Below are 20,205 nucleotides of genomic sequence, written 5' to 3' on the forward strand. Positions count from 1 at the left end.
AAGTGCAGATCCCACTGGATGCACCATGCTGACCCTGAGCCTCCAGTCAGGGTCAGAGAGGGGCCTGGAAAGCACCCTTGACTTGAGGTAGCACTTGGAAGGAAAATTATGAATCAGGCTAAATAGAAAGAAGTAGTGTTTTCGGTGGAGACCATCTAAACATAGTTCAGATACTTGCAGGAAATGATCTCGAAGGTGCCAAAGATGGCCATCTTGGAGGTACCCAAGGCTTCTGGAATGTGCAGTTGGCTAAATACATTTATTAGAAACTGGAGGTTCCAGAGGGGAAAAGGTATGGAAGGTAACTGCAGATATGACTGTGTGCTCTATGTCTGAGATAAATATCCCATAGGTTGTGAGCATGGAGATATGACTGAGTCTGTGCAGGGAGATCCAAGGCTTGAAATGAAGAGTGGCAGAGAGAGGGGAGTCCCTTCCCTTGTTTGGAGCCGGAGACAGGATGATGGGGCAGGAAGTTGGAACGGCAAGTGGATCTGGCCCATTTTATTTGTTGGGCTCATACCTGTGTGGAGAACTCAGAGGTTTTCCACACACTTCCAAGTACTGAGGAAGGAAATGGAATTTCTGTCTCTCATAGTAACCAACAAAAATTAAACTCAGCATGAAGGCCAGAGAAGCAGTTAAGAGGGCAGGCTGAGGGGAGATGAGGGTAGGAAAGGGAATGGAGATGCGAACTCCGGCTGCTGGGGGAAATCACAAGTCAGTGCAGCGGGGTACCTGGGTCAGCTCCTCCTCCAACATTTCCTGTCCCTGAACCACATATAGGAAGATTGTTCTACCTAATGATATTGAGAAACAAAGTATTCAATACTGCTCCTTCCAACTGAAGCAAGCTTTGCCAGGTATGCACAAAATATGACAGTATCAGTTGCTTGGTTCCCAAGGATCACTGTTCTGTTTTCAGTGATTCACTAAGAAATACCAATTGTTAAGATCTTGAAGATTTAGACTCTTATGGCTACTTTCTAATACCATGTGGTATGCAGGATGGACCAGGTCACACTCTGAATACAAAGAAAAAACTTAGAGTTGTATGTCATCACATTCAGCAAGAACTAACATTCCAGATTCCAAAGAAAAGCTAAGTCAAGTGTGTTAAGAGACCCAAGACTTCCTGAAGCAGTAAAGTATTTGGAAATAGCTCAGTATAGTTAAGTCTTTTCATTATCTCTTCCTATAATAAATCCTAAGTTCCTGATGACAGAGGTCTCTCTCAGCCCTACTGTGTGCCACCCTGCACAAGGCTGGGACAGATTAATGCTGCCAAAATGTTTGTTTTTTAATACACCCCCAGTCTCACATGAGGTATCCATTAATGAAATCTGCTTAGAACTGTGAGCAGCCTCAGCCACAGTTATATTCCAACAGGAATAGTAGCAGGGAAATGCAGAAGGAAGCTAATGGGGAAAGTGACCAAATGCCACTGGCATTCAGGAAAGAATTGGCACAGATGGAGGGAGCTGAAGCAGTGAGGTTTAGAGAGACAGCTCAAAGAGATCAAGAAGGCATTCTTCTGCATTACCCATAAGAATCAGCGGCCATGGAGGGAAGCCCAGAAAACCAGGAGTCGGAATGCAGACTGCTCTATGAGAATATCTGTGGCTGGCTCTGAGGATTTGTCACAAGGATGAGAGCCTGCTGTTGATGACAGAAATGAAAGTTAATCATTTCAGTAACAACCTCTGGATATCTGTATTTTAAATGGAATTTATCATACAGGAGCATGAGAGGTGAGGATGTGTTTTAGAGAATGATTTTTATTTGTATAAAACAAATAACTGGTTGGGGCCAGGCTGACTTTCAGCTGGGCATTCTAGAGAACCTCAAGTTGTACTTTCTCAAGCCTTGACAATAATACTCTTCCCGTTCTCTACAGGGTAAGTCAGGTAAAACTATTCTGAAGGCAGAAAACAGAAACTGGGATTACCTATGCCTCTCAGTTCATAGAAACTGGAGACAGGATGCAACATCTTCCCACATCTTGGAAACAGCTTCTGTACACAAGTTGGGGAAATCTCAGCAATGAAATAATTTCTACCGGCTTAGGTACAAAGGTGGCTATGAAATTTTATTTTGAGTTAAAATTATCTTAGTTGATGGATACTAATAATACTCTGCCTATTATGCCTGTTAAAAGAACCAACTTGATTTCTGATATGTTAGTGATATCCTCTGAGGGCTTACTGAAGAATGGAGACATCATAATATGTTATATGTGAGGAAAGCAGCTGATACATTGTGGGAGATAATTAGAGTGAACAAATCTTCCTAGCATGTGATTCAGCAGAACTTGTCAGTAATACCATATTTGGGGGAAATTTTCTAATATTGTACTCTGATTCTATGCTGAGTCACGTAATACTGATTTTCATGATATTATTTCTAGACAGTGCTGACTATTCAATTAAAATTTCACATTATAGTCATACAAAAGACTATACTAGGAACTTTCTAGACAGTACAGGTTAGTGTCAACTGCGGAATCACAGAGTACTACATTGACTACAGACAAAGAAAAAGGTTGCAAAGGCATTTTGCGGCAAAAGATTAAATTCAAGCTCAGCAATGGACATACATAAAGAAAACTTCAACAGTGATACAATTATTCAATTTGAATTTAAAAAATTATGTAGGTCAGGTAAATGGCCTGAATTCAAACAATATACAATTTCTTCTGCATATTATCCTGTAGTCTTAAAGCTATTTGGTTTAGCTAATCAGAGATGACCCTAATAAGGCATAGGACAAGAATGTAAGAACAAGACAGTAATAAGAGTTGACATCTTCATTCCATCCCCAGTTGTACCCTATTTCAGATGTTATCACGTCTATTTTAGCACATGAGAATTATTACCCAAACTCTCAGCCCTCAATGATGCTCTACAGATTCAAACGTGAAGCCAAGAAACAAACTATTTTAAGGGAATAACTATAGCTTCATGCTTTTAAATGTTCTACAACTTTTCCATTTGGATTTTTAGTATTTGATGTATAGAATTTTTCAACAATCAGGATTGCAGGTCAGTGTAGAAGCTCTTGTGCTGGCATGAGCACATCTTAGATTTGATCCTAAGCACAGTAGCATGACCCCTTCCCTCCTCCTCTCCCCTTCCTCTCCCACCCCCCCACCAGCCACCCCCACACACCATTTTTTCCTAGGATTTTTGTGTTGTATAGGCTGGCCTTGAACTCTACAGCACAAGTGAGCCTACTGCATCAGCCTCCCAAGTATTTAGAACTTTGGGTGTATGACACCATATCCAGATAAATTTGTTTTTCATTTTTCGTTTGCTTTTGTTTAAGTCACTTAGCTCATGGTACTTTATTATAGAACAATTCTGAAAGTTTTGATGGTACCCTAAAGTGAAAATGGAAACACTGGCTTTATTTGGCTTGGCATTTCTACAGAAAATTGAGTAAGCAACCATTAACTAAGATTCCCATCAGGAAGTTTGGTTCTCTCTGCTCTTTCAACACCAGAAAGCCCCTCGCTGCATTTTAAAGTAGCAAAGAGTGGCTACTAAGAAAACCTCAAGCAAATGAGGGTACAAGCACACACAGACAAGCTTCTTGGTTCTGGAATCGGAACAACACTATTTTTTGTTCTTAAGAGTCTTTGCCAATTCTTCACAGAGTCAGAAAGGGCAATTTGTAAATTCATCTGGAATAACAAAAAACCTAGGACAGCAAAAACTATTCTCAACAATAAAAGAACCTCTGGGGGAATCACCATCCCTGACCTCAAGCTATACTACAAAGCAATTGTAATAAAAACTGCATGGTATTGGTAAATGACAGGCAGGTAGATCAATGAACAGAACTGAAGACCCAGAAGTGAACCCACACATCTACGGTCACTTGTTCTTTGACAAAGGAGCTAAAACCATCCAGTGGAAAAAAGACAGCATCTTCAACAAATGGTGCTGGCTCAACTTGAAGTCAGCATGTAGAAGAATGCGAATTGACCCATTCCTATCTCCTCAAGTCTAAGTGGATCAAGAACAGCAATGGCTTGTAAGATCAAGAATCGACAAATGGGACCTCATAAATTGCAAAGCTTCTATAAGGCAAAGGACACTGTCAATATGACCAAATGGCAACCAACAGATTGAGAAAGAATCTTTACCAATCCTAAATCAGATAGGGGACTAATATCCAATATATATAAAGAACTAAAGAAGTTGTATTCCAGAAAACCAAATAACCCTATTTAAAAATGGGGTACAGAGCTAAACAAAGAATTCTCACCTGAGGAATACCGAATGGCTGTGAAGAACCTAAAAAATATTCAACGTCCTTAATCAAACGCAAATCAAAACAACACTGAGATTCCACCTCAAACCAGTGAGAATGGCTAAGATNAAAAATTCAGGTGACAGCAGATGCTGGGGAGGAGACGGAGAAAGAGGAACACTCCCCCACTGCTGGTGGGGTTGCAAGCTGGTACAAGCACTCTGGAAATCAGTGTGGCAGTTCCTCAGGAAATTGGACATAGTTCTAATGGCAGATGCAGCAATACCACTCCTGGGCATATACCCAGAAGATGCTCCAACTTGTAATAAGGACACATGCTCCACTATGTTCATAGCAGCCTTATTTATAATAGCCAGAAGCTGGAAAGAACCCAGATGTCCCTCAACAGNAATTCTTAGACAAATGGATGGACCTGGAGGATAACATCCCAAGTGAGGTAACCTAATCACAAAAGAACACACGTGGTATGCACTCACTGATAAGTGGGTATTAGCCCAGAAACTCAGAAAACCCAAGATACAATTTGCAAAATACATGAACCTCAAGAAGAAGGAAGACCAAAGTGTGGACACTTTGATCCTTCTTAGAAGGGGGAACAAAATACCCATGGAAGAAGTTAGAGACAAAGTTCAGAGCAGACACTAAAGGAATGACAATCCAGAAACTGCCCCACCTGGGGAATCCATCCCATAAACAACCACCAAACCCAGATACTATTGCAGATGCCAACAAGAGCTAGCTGACAGGAGCCTTATATAGCTGTCTCCTGAGAGGCTCTGCCAGTGCCTGACTAATACAGAAGTGGATGCTCACATTCATCCATTGGACAAGAGCACAGGGTCCCCAATGAAGGAGCTAGGGAACATACCCAAGGAGCTGAAGGGGTTTGCAATGAGGAACAAAAATATGAACTCACCAGTAACCCCAGAGCTCCCTGGGACTAAACCACCAATCCATAAAACAGAGGGAGGGACTTGTGGCTCTAGCTGCATATGTAGCAGAGAATGGCCTAGTTGGTCATCATGGGAGGAGAAGCCCTTGCCCCAGTATAGGGGAACATCTGGGCCAGGAAGTGGGAGTGGGTGGTTTGGGGAGCAGGTAGAGGGAGAAGAGGATAGGGGATTTTTGGAGGGGAAAATAGGAAACGAGATACCATTTGAAATGTAAAATAAAATGACAATAAATAAAATAAAATAAAATGTAAATAGAGAAGATATCTAATAAAAAAAGGGGGGAAAAAGTTTTTGCACCCCTGGAGAATATCCCAATCTGTAGTGTATACAGTAAAGAGTGAACACAGGTTTGTTCTTCGAAGGGACCTAACCCTCAGCTGACATGAGGGAAGTGGGAACAGGGTGAGGGCAGAAGGAGAAAGAAGAACATTGATGTCATTAATTCACAATGTTGATACTTTTATGTCATGAACAGAAATGTCAGTTAAACCCACCAATCTATATTAAAATATATATTATTTGCATTAATAAATCAAAGTTTTCTTACAGGATAAATTTTACCATTTATCTCAATTGTCTTCTGACTTTTCAGCTCTTCTTTTTCAGAAACTATCAACCCTACTGTTCATTTTTTGTTTTGTAGGACAAATTCCTGTTAGGAAACAGCGTGCATGCACTTCCCAGCTTCATTTTAGAACCTACGGTCATTCTGGATCAGTAAGGATTATCTGAACACATCTCACTCTGCAGCCAGCCAGCGAGTGATGAACCATAAACCAACACACAAATGAGCAAATGGCTTACTGTTGAGTAACCCCAGGCCATTAAAGCTAAGTGTGGGGAGATGTAGCACCAAGCCTTCTGTGAGCTTTCTGTTAGACAACAATCTCCCCAGAATCTCAGAAGTCAGTCTGCTCTGTAGGCATGACCAGTCCCAGGCAAAGCACTTCTCATCTAAGTGCTGTGCTATGTAAAGATTAGGGATAATGAGGTTATACTCTTAAACCTACTTCCAAATGACTGATTTAGACAGTCCATGAGGTTTTAAACTGGATATCCTACACTGTTATATAAAACAAATCAGAAGCTAGTCAGTCACACTTCTTATATCTAGGCCATGGATGCATATTCTTCATTGATGCCACATCTTGGAATCTTGCCATTAAGACTGTAGTGGGAAGTGAGCAGAAGGCAACCAGACATTGGTAGAGGATGTTCTTGGTCCATACTACCCTGCATCAACCCTGCTGAGTGCATCTTCATTGAAACCATCAGTGCTGAAAGTACTGACTGGCTTTGAGTGGGACTTCACAGATGATTTTAGAAGGGGACTATGAAATAAACTCCACACTCTCTTGAGACATCCACCCTCTATTCTCACAGAAGACATTGTAACTTCTACAAGTTTCCCCAGGGTCATCTGATAAGAGTCTCTGCTGCTCACACTCACCAGGGTGACAATGGCACATTCAGCTGTCAGCTGAGCAGCACTGAACAGTGTCCGAACGAACCGGTAAATTTGCTTCTGTTCTGGGTTGTGTTTGTCATAATCAGGTGGCACTTCGGATTTCTGGAGAAAAAGAAGTTTTCAGGTGACTGCCACCTAACAGAAGCAAGAGACTGCTAACTAAACCATCTCATGAAACATAAGAAGATAAGAAGGTAATTACCGAAAGAGGGTGGAGGTTTTCATCAAAAATATCTAAGAGCATCCTTCCATCTGGGTCCCTGGTAAGGAAAGCAATAGAAATTAGAGTTTACTTTCTTTAATAAATGCCACTCAAAATGAAATAAAATACACTTCAGTTCAACTGTAGTTTATTTAGGAGACAGAAAGTGCTAAATTTAAGATGCATTTCTGGTATTCTTAAGTAAAGCAGTTAATCCATTTTTGTTGAAGAAGCCACAAAGATTAAAACCTCTATGTGAATTAAGTAAAAGCGTAGATTTTAATTTTCCAACACTCTCTTCATTTCTTAGCTAAATACAAAGTAATGGTTTTCATCTTGACATCTTCATACAGGTGTCAATTATTTTCTTCTTGTTCATTCCTCTTCCATACTCCTTTCTCCATGTCTTCTCTCCAACTCTGCCTGCTTCCCAGTAAGGCTGACTGCCTTATCTTATGTATTCCACAACATTCACAATTTTTCTACCTTCCCTCTCAAGATCCCCTATGGCTCCTTAAATGAACTAAATCTAAAATGATCTAATTTTATCAGTATTTTTTTTTTCTTCTGATGGTTAGTAAGTATATGGTGAATGATGTGGGGGGAAGGAGGGCAGGCAACAAAAATCAGTCTTAAATTGTCACAACACACACTGCTAACTCTAGCAACGAAGCGATTCTGAGATAGTTCTAACAGCACTCATTTCTGGTGAATCATGTGACCGCACTTCAGGTTTTGTTCTGAATATACAGCATGCACACTGTAGCTTGCAGGCCAAACAATGCCAAGGAAACTGCCTGAAACAACCCAGCTGGAACTTGAGACTCCTGGATATTATGAACCACAGTGTTTCTTACTATACATAGGTATCTGGACTTTATAGAATCATAATGGACTAGTTATGAAAAATAAATAATTTTGGTATTTTCCTATTGTCATTTCTCAGTATAAAAACATCAAAATTAGCACCTCTGAATTATGTATACTGTGCTACAGTATCTGATTTTTAAAAATGAAGTTTGGGTTGCTGACTTGAGTTTTGTAAACTATTACTCAGTAAATGTGGTATGGGAAAGAACAGAATTTCCAGCAACATCTGAAATGGTCCTAAAACATACTTCTGCCATTTTGTATTGGACATGTATGTGAAGCAGCATCCTCAACATTAAAAATTATAAAAATATCAAAAAATCCAAAAGTCTGTGTCCTGCAGTATCAAATATTCACCTAAGATCTCTTTATGTAAAAATAAATAATTACACCCATCTCCTCACTATGCACACTTGTTTTCCTTTTCTTTTTTTTTTTTTTTTGGTTTTTTTTTTAAAGATTTATTTATTTATTATATGTAAGTACACTGTAGCTGTCTTCAGACACTCCAGAAGACGGCACCAGATCTCGTTAAGGATGGTTGTGAGCCACCATGTGGTTGCTGGGATTTGAACTCTGGACCTTCGGAAGAGCAGTCGGGTGCTCTTACCCACTGAGCCATCTCACCAGCCCCTGTTTTCCTTTTTTAATAAATGTAAAATTATGCTTCATACTGTAGTAACTTCACATCAGCATGTTTGGTTTGCATGTGTACTTTATAAACCCATATAGAGGGCTCATGAATGGATCATTGTTTAGAAGCCCTGGACCATTCAGTACACAAGGCTGCCAACCATGGCTCTACATGTAGGAAATGGGGTTGTGGATTCAGGTTCACACACTGGTTTGGGCTACTGGGGTGTGGTCCATACAGTACCTTGCGATGGTTTCTGGTCTCATAGTTCCTTCAACTGTTGGCTTACTCATTGCTTTGGGCTATTGGCCTGTGGCCCACACAGCACTTTGGATCACAGCTGGCAAACAACTTATATAGATCTTTGAGTTGACAGCTTCAGATGTACAGTGCTTTGTGCTGCTGGTTTCTGGTGCACAAAGTGCTTTAATCTGCTCGCTGCTGTACACATAGCACTTTGAGATGCTCGTTTTTCATCTATACAGTGCTTTAAGCTACTGACCACTCAGAACCTTAGGCTACTGGCTTCTGGTCCACACAGTACCTTGAATTGCTAGCTCTAGTCTATACAGAATTAGGGGATAGTAACCAATGCTTTACACAAGCAGTTTGGGCTTCGGGGCCTCTCACCTACAAAGTGCTTTAAGATGTTGGACTCTAGTCTATTTGGTTCTTTGGGCTGCTGGCCTCTGATCAACTCAGAGCCTTGAAGTTTTGGTCTCTATAGAGAGTATGTCACCTGCTCTGTGACACATCTACTTACATTCAACTGTTTAATAGAATTTGAGTTTTGTCTACAAATTTCATTTAAGAGTCACAATGGTGAAAAAAAAAATCCTACTTACTTTTCTTTTCTTTCTTTTTTTTTTTCGGTTTTTCAAGACAAGGTTTCTCTGTGTAGCCCTGGCTGTCCTGGAACTCACTTTGTAGACCAGGCTGGCCTCAAACTCAGAAATCTGCCTGCCTCTGCCTCCCAAGTGCTGGGATTAAAGGTACTTTGCTTTTCTAATAAAGTAATAAAACACCAAAACTACTTTGGAGAGAAAAGGGACCTTTGACTTGTATGTCCTGATCACAGATGATTACTAAGTGAAGTTGAGGCAGAAATTCAAGGCAGGAACCTGGAGCCAGGAGCTAAAGGCAGAGACCATAAATAAATGCTGCTCCAGGCTTGCTTCTAATGGCTTGGCTAGATTGATATATATATATATTTTTTTATATACAACCTAGGACTACCTGCCCAAAGGTGGAAATGCCCACAGTCAGATGGAACCTCCTAAATCAACCCTCAATCAGAAAGCACCCCCACAGACTATCTATAGGCTACAGTAATGGAAACATTTTCTCAATTGAGCTTGTCTGAGCAGATGACTCTAGCTTACATTAAGCTGACAAAACAAAGAAACCACCTTACAAGGATTTTTGGGTAATAGCACATAATTTCTAGTTTGTGTATAAAGTTTAGGTACAGGTTGAGAACACCAGGCTTACTGACCTAATCCTAAGTATATTTTATCACATTAAATACTCTAATTTCTGCTTTATAAATTTAGCATCTCTATAAAACAGCCCAGTGTCCATTCCAGCATTGAGCATAGGAACTGATCAAAAGTTCTGAGTATCTCTACCTGTGCCCTGTGACTGTTCATAAGAACCTAGCAGCAAGATCGTAGATAAACCCAAGCGAAAGAAAGGCTCAGTCTTATTCTGTAACTTGAAAGCAAAGGTTCCTCTTGTGTGAACCTGGCTGCAATGTCTCTGACCATGTTCCAAGCCACTAGAAGTCAGAAGATCCCTTCAATTTTCCCTGTGGCAAGCTGCTACTCAAAAACCTGGTCAACACAAAACTTACTTTTGACCACCAAGAGTGCTGTTTAATTTTTCCTAGTGAATGGGAACCCTTAAAAACTACCTAGTATACCAGAGAAACATTTGCCACAAGTAATCTAGGAAAACAGATTAAGAATATAAGGAATGTAGGTTAGCTGGTAGCATCGCCACAGCATGGCAAAAGTCAGGGGTGGTGGTGTACCCCTGTAACATCAGTACTTGAGAGTGGCCCTACGTTCAAGATCATCCTTGATTAAGCTGGAATATATAAGATCCATCTCCGGGGTGGAGGAGAGGGGGTGAGGGCACAGTGAAAGAGAACAGAAAATAAAGAAAAAAGATTAAGAACTTAAGCAAAGATGACTGAGAAAATTTAATGAATCCCTTGAGAACTGGACTTGTTTCCTTCACCCAACTATGTGTCTCGGGTGAGCAGCAGTAGATCCATGTGGCTGGAGGCTGAATGGCCGCCCTACAGGGCTGTTTACAGGCTGGTCACAAAAGAGGCTGAAGACAAGTCACTGGCTCTGTGCCCCGAGAGGCGTCGGTTCCGTCTGTAGATTAATCAGACCACCTCTATACTTTCTCCACTTCTACTCACCTTTGGCCCAGTTTATTAACATTCATCTACAAGAGCAGTGCTATCAAAACCTATGCTCAGTAGACTGGCTCAACTGCAAATTTCTCAATCGACTAGTTGTATAGTCTTAAGGCATTACTGAATCTCTCTGTGATATGGCTCCCATAGGCTCATAGGTTTGAATGTTGGTCATTAAGGAGAGGCACTACTTGACAGGAATTAGGAAGTGTGGCCTTGGAGGAAGTTTGTAGTGTGTGTGTGTGTGCATGTGTGTATTAGGGCTTCGAATGCTCAAGCCAGACCCAGTACCTCTTTTTTTTCCTGCTGCCTGACAATCCTGACATAGAACTCTCCCACATCTCCAGCACCACGTCTTCCTGTGTGCTGCCATGCTTCTCGTCCTATTGACAGTGGACTAAACTGCTAAGTGTGAGCAAGCTGCAATTAAATGATTTCTTTTTAAAGTGCTGCCATGGTCATGGTGTCTCTTCACAGCAAGAGAGCACTGACTAAGAGAATCTCTGTGCCTCAATTTCCTTATCTGCAAAATGTAAATCATCAAAGTAGCACTTGTCAAAATCTGTTACTAAAACTAAAAATCCATGCAAAGACTGACAAGGGAAGTCTGAGCAAGCACTTAATAAAGCTGTTTGCTATCTACATTTATAGCTAAATTGACTTTGGAATATACTTCACTGGCAGAGGGCAGGCTCAACATCCATAGAACCTTGGCCCAAATTCTTGGTACCAAAACAAGAACCGAGAAATCTCTTTAAGTATGCTAATTAAAAGTTGGTTTAAAAGCACATCTGAGTGTCACTACAGGTCTTACATGTAACTTTGGCATCAGTGTTTTCAAAGTTTGAGCTTGTACCACAGAAATGACAGGACAATGCTTCATTACTACTGTTATCCTAGCTCGGATACCAAAGATGTTCTGTTTGTAGTTCTTACATCTCAAACTCTCAGGAGCCACAATGCATATGATCAGTTACAGCACTGGAACTGACCACTACAGTGAACAACTTGCAGGTGCTTGCTATGTTCAGAGAGCTGTTTCCCTAGAATACTGCTCCCCAGAAGCTGCCATCCACACTGCACCACATGGCCTAACAACTATCTCTTCACATGGAAACTCGGGCTAGGGGTTGGTATGGAGGCCACTAGTGGTCTTGCTGTTTGGAGGCCCTTCCTATTCCCAAACTAGTTTTGCATGGAATATTATGTCTATAAACACACCACATTAATCACTAAAATGTGACAGTGGCAAAACAGCCTTTGTGACAAAAATGAAGAGTGTGTTTTGTAAAAGTCTGATAGAAGGAAATCATTGAAAAGAAGTTTGGTACATATGTGGTCAAAACGGAAAGATTCTATACTCAGTGCTCTGCAGATACCTTTCAGAGTCCTTACTATTGGGTTAAACATGTTTGAAAAAGAGGAATTACAGATATGGCTTAATGCCTCAGATTTGAAGCAAAAGTTTTGATGTTCAATTAAATTAGCAAATAAATGAAAGCGTTATTAACCTTTTCTCCCCTTCTAAAATTTGTTGTTATAATTTTTCATTATGTTTCCAGCATGTCTCATCATGTGTGTGTGCATCTGAGTGCACACAGCCCTGCAGAAGTTAGAAGCAGCAGATGCACTCTGAGCTGCAGTTTGGAGGTTGTATTGGGAACCAAATTCAGGTTCTCTGCTAAAGCAGTGTATTCTCTTATTTACTCAGTTTCCTTTCAGGCAGGCCCATATCCCCCCCCCCCCCCGCCTCTTCTTCTAAATGTGCCTACCTGCATGAGAGTATGCTCACGTGCGGAGGTACCCCGTGGAGGTAAGAGGAGTACGGTATCACATTCCTTGGAGCTGGAATTATAGTCATTTTTGAGGGGCACAATAGAGGTGCTAGGAGCCACCTATATTGTGACAGAGCTCTTATTTAACTCACGCCTATAAAGCCACCTTAAATACTTATTACTGTGTTTAAGGTAGGTTTTAAAAAAAAAAATCTAGTTTTACCTCACTTTTCAAACTAATAGAACCACTGCAAGATGCACTTTTATCAGGGAGTTTCTACCTTGTTTTGTTTTGCATGTCAAAATTTCCACCAACTGATTTCAAACTAAATTTAACATTTTATAAAACACGGAATGCATAGTTAAGTTGCACAGAAAATAAGCAACAGAAAAAGAATTTGAGCCTTTTCAAGAAGTCTGCTCCTGCCACTCATCATGTTTCCCTGGTCCAGAGGGAGCTCAGCTTTTACCCAGCACTCGGGTGCATTAACCTTTACAAGTCCTATGAAAACATGCACTAAGAATATAAATGCAAAGAATACACAGAAGAACATAGTAAAACAATGTGTGAGACTTTTAGGACAGAATCAAGTGGCCACATACCTGTTTTTGATGTGGTAATATATCGCAAGAGCTACACTGTAAAATAAAACACAGGAATTCAATGTTCCATAAACACACTCATCATTTCATACACTACGCAAATAAATTTCATTAAAAGTCACAGAGTCCATCTGAAAAGCTCCATTTCACCCAGAGTGCTGATAAGATTATACTCCAAATAAAGGCACTCCCAGGATTTTTACATTATTTTTGGAAATAACAGAGTAACAGGGGGGACTTATAGCTTTTCTATCAGATCCTAAGCTTTCCTCACTTTTAAAATGCAGGTACTAAATAAAAGTACTATAAATTAAACCTACTTAGGCGTCTGCAATTCATGGCCTACTCTGTTAGCAAATTATTAGTTGTTTTCATAACTACCAGAAAGATAACAAGCAGCACAACCAGTGGCTGCAATTTCTCTCACAGCCATCTTAGCAAGCTATTCAGCACTGGCACTCACATCCCAAAATGGTGCTGTGACTTACCCAAAGCACTGTTTTAAAACTGTCTAAAATTTTCAAATACATGAATGTAATAAACATTCATTCTCCTCAAATTTTCTTGTCTAATATAAAATACAATATGCTCACCACAGAACTTTGCAAAGTTGTGAGGCACGCTTGCTTGCCTAGCACAGGCACGGCCCTACATCTGATTCCCAGTACACAGGAAAGGAACTTTAAAATACTTTTTTTTTTTTTGGCTAAGAATGGTGAGGAATACTTGGGAAGCAGGAGAATTGAAAGTTGGAGGCTAGCATAGGTACATAGAAAGAGTATGTCACTAAATCTCTCTCTCTCTCTCACACACACACACACATCACAAAACAAAACAAAAGAAAACACAGAAAACCAAAAAACAATCTTTTGCCCACCAAAAACTACTATTAGTTTGAGATATTCAGTTATTATTTTTACTTATATGTGTGGGAACAAAGAGGCTGGCATCCTATGCTTAGATAACCATTTTGTTGCTCTTTTTTTTTTTTTTTACCATTAGGAAGTATTGCTAATAAACATGATTTTAAAAGCTACTAGATATATTTCATAATTTGATTGCTCACTAATTACTGAATCATTCTCTGTGGCTGAATATTTAAATTATATGTACTGTTTGGTAATTAATTCACACCATAGTAAACAGGCTTACAAATCTCTGTGCAATTTGTGGTCATATTCTATCTGTAGGGAGCATCCTATCTACACTGGGATGACTTGGTAAGTGGGGCTCCCAACACAGACTGAAAGTGTCTTTGTACTTGTGGCCGTGTCCTTTCACTGCAGATTCACTGACATTCACCTTGAACATTTTGATAAAACCTTTTCATTCTGAATAGAAAATGGCATAGTTCTCATCATGATCATGTAGACTGGGCACTTTTAAATTATTTTCTTCTTTAAAATAATTGTCTAAAATTCTTTCTACTCCTTTTGTCTTACTTCAAATGTAAAAAAAAAAAAAAGCCTCAAAGTTATTTTCTTTGCCTCGAAAATGTGCTCTGGTTCCCAGAGAATAAAAATACCCTTCAGGAGACTACCAGAGGTAAAGATGACAGGAGGAGGGACAGCAGAGACTTAAGCCAGCTCTGAGGTGTGTACTTTATCTACTGAAACTGAACTAGAACAGACCCTGGCTCAGGACCATGAGCCCGTAACAGATCTTTCCTCCTAAATCACTAAGGATCTGAGCTGATGAGGGGTCTATGACTAAGGTAAAACGGCTTCAGAGTTAAGGTAATACTGTTTTCAGAGTATCTTCCCATATATTCATAGCCCTATCATAGTCCCAACATTCTATTTTTTATTAGATATTTTCTTTATTTACATTTCAAATGTTATCCCTTTTCCTGGTTTCCCCTCCGAAACCCCATCCCCTCCCCCTCCTCACCAGCTCACCCCCTCTCACTTCCTGGCTTTGGCATTCCTCTACACTGGAGCATAGAACCTTCACAGGACCAAGGGCCTCTCCTCGAATTGATGACCGACAAGGCCATCCCCTGCTACATATGAAGCTGGAGTCATGAATCCCACCATGTGTACTCTTTGGTTGGTGGCTTAGTCCCTAGGAGCTCTGGGGGTACTGGCTAGTTCATATTGTTGTTCCTCCTGTGGGGCTTCCGACCCCTTCATCTCCTTGAGACCCAATATTCTAAGTCAGGTATTTCAGGTTCACATAGCAGAACAGGATTTCTGACTAGTTCATGGTTTGTGTCCTTTTCTTCTACCTGCTACTCGGGATGTACTCCATCCTTCTCTTTCATCTCTGGCTTGATACTGGGAAGATCTAGGATTCAATGGAAGCTGGTAGCTTTTACTCCAGGCTCTTCAGAGCTTGAGAAGCTGCCAAGAACTACATGGCACAAACACCTTCAGACCTTTTCCATTTTATCCACAAGCTGTAAATACTTCTAAACAGTTCCATGCTATCCATTTTCTAGCAGTGAGCTCCATCACATAATTACACTATGTGTTATGTATAATGCATCTCTTCCCAGTTTCCCTGGGTTTATGCTCACGGGCCATTACCTCATGCTGGGGCAATGAGGCAAAGGAACCCTATGTGATAAAGCATACATACAGAAGTGGCCGGTTTCCCCCTTACAGGACTAACACACTGACCATGGAAGTTAGTTATACTCCTCAATGCCTAGACTGAGTCAGTGACTGTCACATACAAGCCTATACAGTATCTCTAACTCAGCAAACTTGGCCCATGAAAACAAGTTTATAGGTGGTAATTTTAGTACTTTATGTGCTAAAATGAGTTGTAATTAGATGTGAACTTTCTTAAGGAAACAGATAAAGTATCTGAGACTTTCAGTCAAGCTGTAAAGTTCTCTGAGACCACTTCCAAGGGTTGCTGTTGCTATGACTGTGCTGATGGGGGCAGGACAGTACAGGAAATCCAGTGCTCTCTGCTTCTTTAAACAGTGAAAGTGAGTCGAAAGAAAGAAAGAAAGAAAGAAAGAAAGAAAGAAAGAAAGAAAGAAAGGAAAGGAAAGGAAAGGAAAGGAAAGGAAAGGAAAGGAAAGGAAAGGAAAGAAAAGAAAAGAAAAGAAAAGAAAAGAAAAGAAAAGGTAGATGTGACCCAAAGCCTCCCTCTTCTTCCCTCTAAGTCCATTTTAAGACAAGGACCTGAGGCTCCTGGCCAGGCCATCCCACTCTAGGCATTAATTAGCTCAAGTCCCTATCTGGGACTGGAGGGGACAAGTATCATTTCATTTACTAGTCAAAATACTATAGGCACTGTGCAGAAATAGCTTCAGTCACAAATGAAAGGGCAAAATTGCTCATGTATACACACAAACCAATGGGCATATTTTAGGTCATCAATATTTAAAATATGGTGAAATGCTAGTCTCTCAATATATATGATAAACATGCCCAAATATTCTACATAACCCATCACTTTTAATAAACAATCTCCAAGTGTCAGTGACCCTCACAATCAATAAACAGCTTGGCACCAGTGACATTCAGAAGTCTGATCACTCTGGGGCCACAGTGAACACATCTGGAGAGATGACTCAAAGGTTACAAGCAGAGGCTACTCCTACACAGACGGCCCAGAGTTCAATTCCAAGCAATCATATGGCAGCTCACAACACTCTTTAACTCCAGTCCCAGCGGGCCCTAGGCCCTCTTGTAGCCTCCAAGAGCACATAATGCATAAACATACATGTAGGCAAAATACCCATAATACATAAAACAAAAATAACCTTTAAAAATTATCTTGTCAGACACTGTAGCCCATGCTTTTAATCCCAGAACTTAGGAGACAGAGGAAGGAAGATCTATGAGTTCAAGGCTAGCCTGGTCTATAGGTAGTTCCAGGAAAAAAAAAAAAAAAAAAAAAACCCACAAAAACAAACAACCCCCGCAAAGTCAAAACCAAAGAAGAAGTCTGCATACCCACCATTTGATGGTGTACTTGAGGTTTGGCTGGCTGACTGTGCTGTCATCTAGGAAGATGGTGGAGCAAGAGCTGTATTTCCTTGATGTCTGCCCTGGTGGATGCTAGAAAACAAGATGATCATAGTTACACCAGACTTAAAGTTTCACCAAGCAGCCCTTACCAGCTAGTGTTTGTGAATTTGATACAAGCTGGAGTCATTTGGAGGGAAGGAATCTCAGCTGAGGAAGTGCCCCTACCAGACTGGTCTATGGGAATGTGTATGGGCATTTTCTTAGTTAGTGATCAATGTGGGAGGATCCAGCAAACTGTGCAGTGCTACCCCTGAGTTGTTGGTCCTGGGTGCTATAAGAAAGCACACTAAGTAAGCCCTGAGGAGCAAGTCTGTAAGTAGTGTTTCTCCATGGCCTCTGCAAGTTCCTGCCCTGAACTTCCTACAGATAGATTATGATTGGGACATTTAAGCAAGCTGAAATAAACACTTTTCTCCCAAATTGCTTTTGGTCATGGTATTTTACCACATTAATAGAAACCCTAACCAAGACACCACACTGCCCCTTTATCTGAGATCAGACACAAAGGAAACATGTCTTAGCAAGAGTCCTGCTACAACTGCTAACAGAGTAGAACACTGGGTCACACTGTTCTTTCCATGCTAAGGTGCTATCTCCCCTAGTACCGATCTTCTTTATGGGGATCACAGGAAGACTGCAGCATGCAGTGGACTAAGGTGGCATCTTTTTATGCATTAAAATTAAGTTGAGGATCCACTGTACCCATTTCTCGAGCCCTGGAACAATTAAAAACCTCCTGGCTAATATGCTTAAATTCACACAAATTGATAAATGGAAGTACTTCTCTGTTAAGACCCACTGCACTCTGAAGGGGAAGACTGAGCTTCTGTAGGGAGGGCCTTTAGGCAGCAGGTGCCCTTATGATTGTCATTTTTTAGGATCTGCACAAGTTCCAGTTCTATGGAGAACTTGAGCAACGCAACAGCTTCTGATAGGCAACATGAACTTTACAGCCACGACGGCTAAAACTGAATGCTAAGGAGACATTTGTCAAATGTTTGGGAGACAGGGTAAGTAGACTTCCATCTGGGTAATTCTGGGTTAGAATGAAAAAAAAAAAATCAAACCATTCAAACAAATCTTGTTATTGCCTGATATGATTTTGACAGGCAGATGTCATCTTCAGGAACAAAAACCAAATCCTTTATACATCATAGAATCACCTGCCTTACTTGTATACGTTCAGCAAAACTCCTGGGATACAAAGTACCTGATCTAAGGCCCAGATATCTGCTCAGCAAGTTCACACCTGCTTCCTATCTGTAGGTTTCCTCTGAAGTGAAACTATAAACATCTGCAGCAACCCAAGAGAGGCATGAAAAAACTGCAAAACCACAAACTTCTCTTGCAAATACTTACTGGTCAGTATTTTAGGTATCTGGTTCCTTAAAATAGGACTAGAAGGCAGCACTAGTGGCAGTCCTGTGGAATACTCTGTAAGCAGTTGACAGGTTAGAAGCACCAGCCTCAGACCACCATGGGATGCTCTGGAGCCTCCAGCTCAAGCTCACTACTAGGTACTTGTGTGTGGAAGGAGTATGGAGAGAGCAAGTCAAGTTCACTGAAGGATTTCAATATTGAGTTTATGATGGCATTTCAGGTTGATTGAATAATCAGCATTCTCCTTACAGCATCTTGGGATGTCATGTAAAGTAATTCTTTCATAGTAATAGCACTAAAATCAAGTAATATTAAGAAATATAAGGCAGACGGTCCCACAGTCCCCAGAGGACTCTCCATGCTGCAGGCAGGATCTTGGGATCGTGGATGAGTGGAATGCAACATCTGTTCCAAAACAATAGTGGTGGGCCTGTGACAACAGGAGCAGGGACACAGGAAACCCGCCTAACCAGGGCTTGGATCCCTTCCAGTCAGCACAAGCTCCGGGCCACCTTGGCCATGAACTCGGTGGACAGTCCCACAATCCCCAGAAGGATCTCCATTCCGCAGGCTCCCTAGCACACCCAGGATCTTAGGATCATAGGTGAGTGGAACGCAACATCTGTTCCAAAAACATCACGAGGGACCTGAGACAGCAAGAGCAAAGATACAGGAGCTCAGGTTCCTTCTGGTTGGTGCTGGTCTACCTTGGTTTCGAACAAAGTGGACAGCCACACAGTCCCTAAAGGAGATACCACTTCCAGGTGCCAAAACACGCCCAGGATCTTAGGATTCCAGGATTCCAGGATACAAGGATCCCAGGAGCTTGGTCACATCAGGATCTCAGGGTTTCTGAGGAAGCTTGACTGCCAAGAACTCTGACACAGCCAGAATCTCAGGTTCAGAGGATCCCGGAATCACAAGATCACATAGAAAGTTGGACTTGGAGAAGTCCTGAATCAACCGGGATTACAGGAAGGACACAGGTTCCAATCAGACATATTAAGGGCAGCAAGCTCTTGAGATAATCAGATAGCAGGAGGCAAGCTTAAGGACAGAAGCAACAGAAACCAAGGTTACTTGGCATCATCAGAAGCTGACTCTCCCAACATTGCAAGTCCTGATACACCATCATTCCAGAAAAGCAAGATATGGGGAGCACCTCGGGGAGCCACCTTGGTTCCCAGATCCCTCACAGACTAGACTGCGCAGGTGAGAGTATGGACTACAGAAGCTACACAGCTTCTGGAACAGACCCTGTTTCGGGCTCCAGATATCCGGGCACCTTCCCTGCCAGCGGAGAGGTGTCCACCGGGCCCAGGAAGACTTTGCCAGAGGATCTGGGGGACACATCTCTGGTCCTGGATCTCTCAGAGACTAGTGAGAGTGCAGACAACAGAAGCTACACAACTTCTAGGACAGGCGGATTGACACAGCTTCAGGGACAGGCCCTGTTTAGGGCCTTCATCTTCTGCCAGGAGACAGGTCTGAACGCAAGATATCTGTGTACCTTCCCTGCAAGAGGAGAGCTTGCCTGCAGAGAGTACTCTGACCACTGAAACTCAGGAAAGAGCTAGTCTCCCAGGTCTGCTGACAGAGGCTAACATAATCACCTGAGGAACAAGCTC

General features: G+C 41.4%; 1 protein-coding gene across 2 annotated transcripts in view; it reads right to left on the reverse strand.

Moving 5' to 3' along the window:
- Positions 1–20,205, reverse strand: part of Ccny (cyclin Y) — a 143,892-nt gene that overhangs the window by 23,109 nt on the left and 100,578 nt on the right. For both annotated transcript variants that reach the window (XM_021150564.2, XM_029472158.1), the window contains 4 exons: positions 17,127–17,227; positions 13,209–13,244; positions 6,899–6,956; positions 6,679–6,798 (listed from right to left, as the gene is read on the reverse strand). In XM_021150564.2, the coding sequence (XP_021006223.1) occupies positions 6,679–6,798; positions 6,899–6,956; positions 13,209–13,244; positions 17,127–17,227 (315 nt within the window). The remainder of the gene's footprint in view (positions 1–6,678; positions 6,799–6,898; positions 6,957–13,208; positions 13,245–17,126; positions 17,228–20,205) is intronic.

Source organism: Mus caroli, chromosome 18, assembly GCF_900094665.2.
Source record: "Mus caroli chromosome 18, CAROLI_EIJ_v1.1, whole genome shotgun sequence".
NCBI lineage: Eukaryota > Metazoa > Chordata > Mammalia > Rodentia > Muridae > Mus > Mus caroli.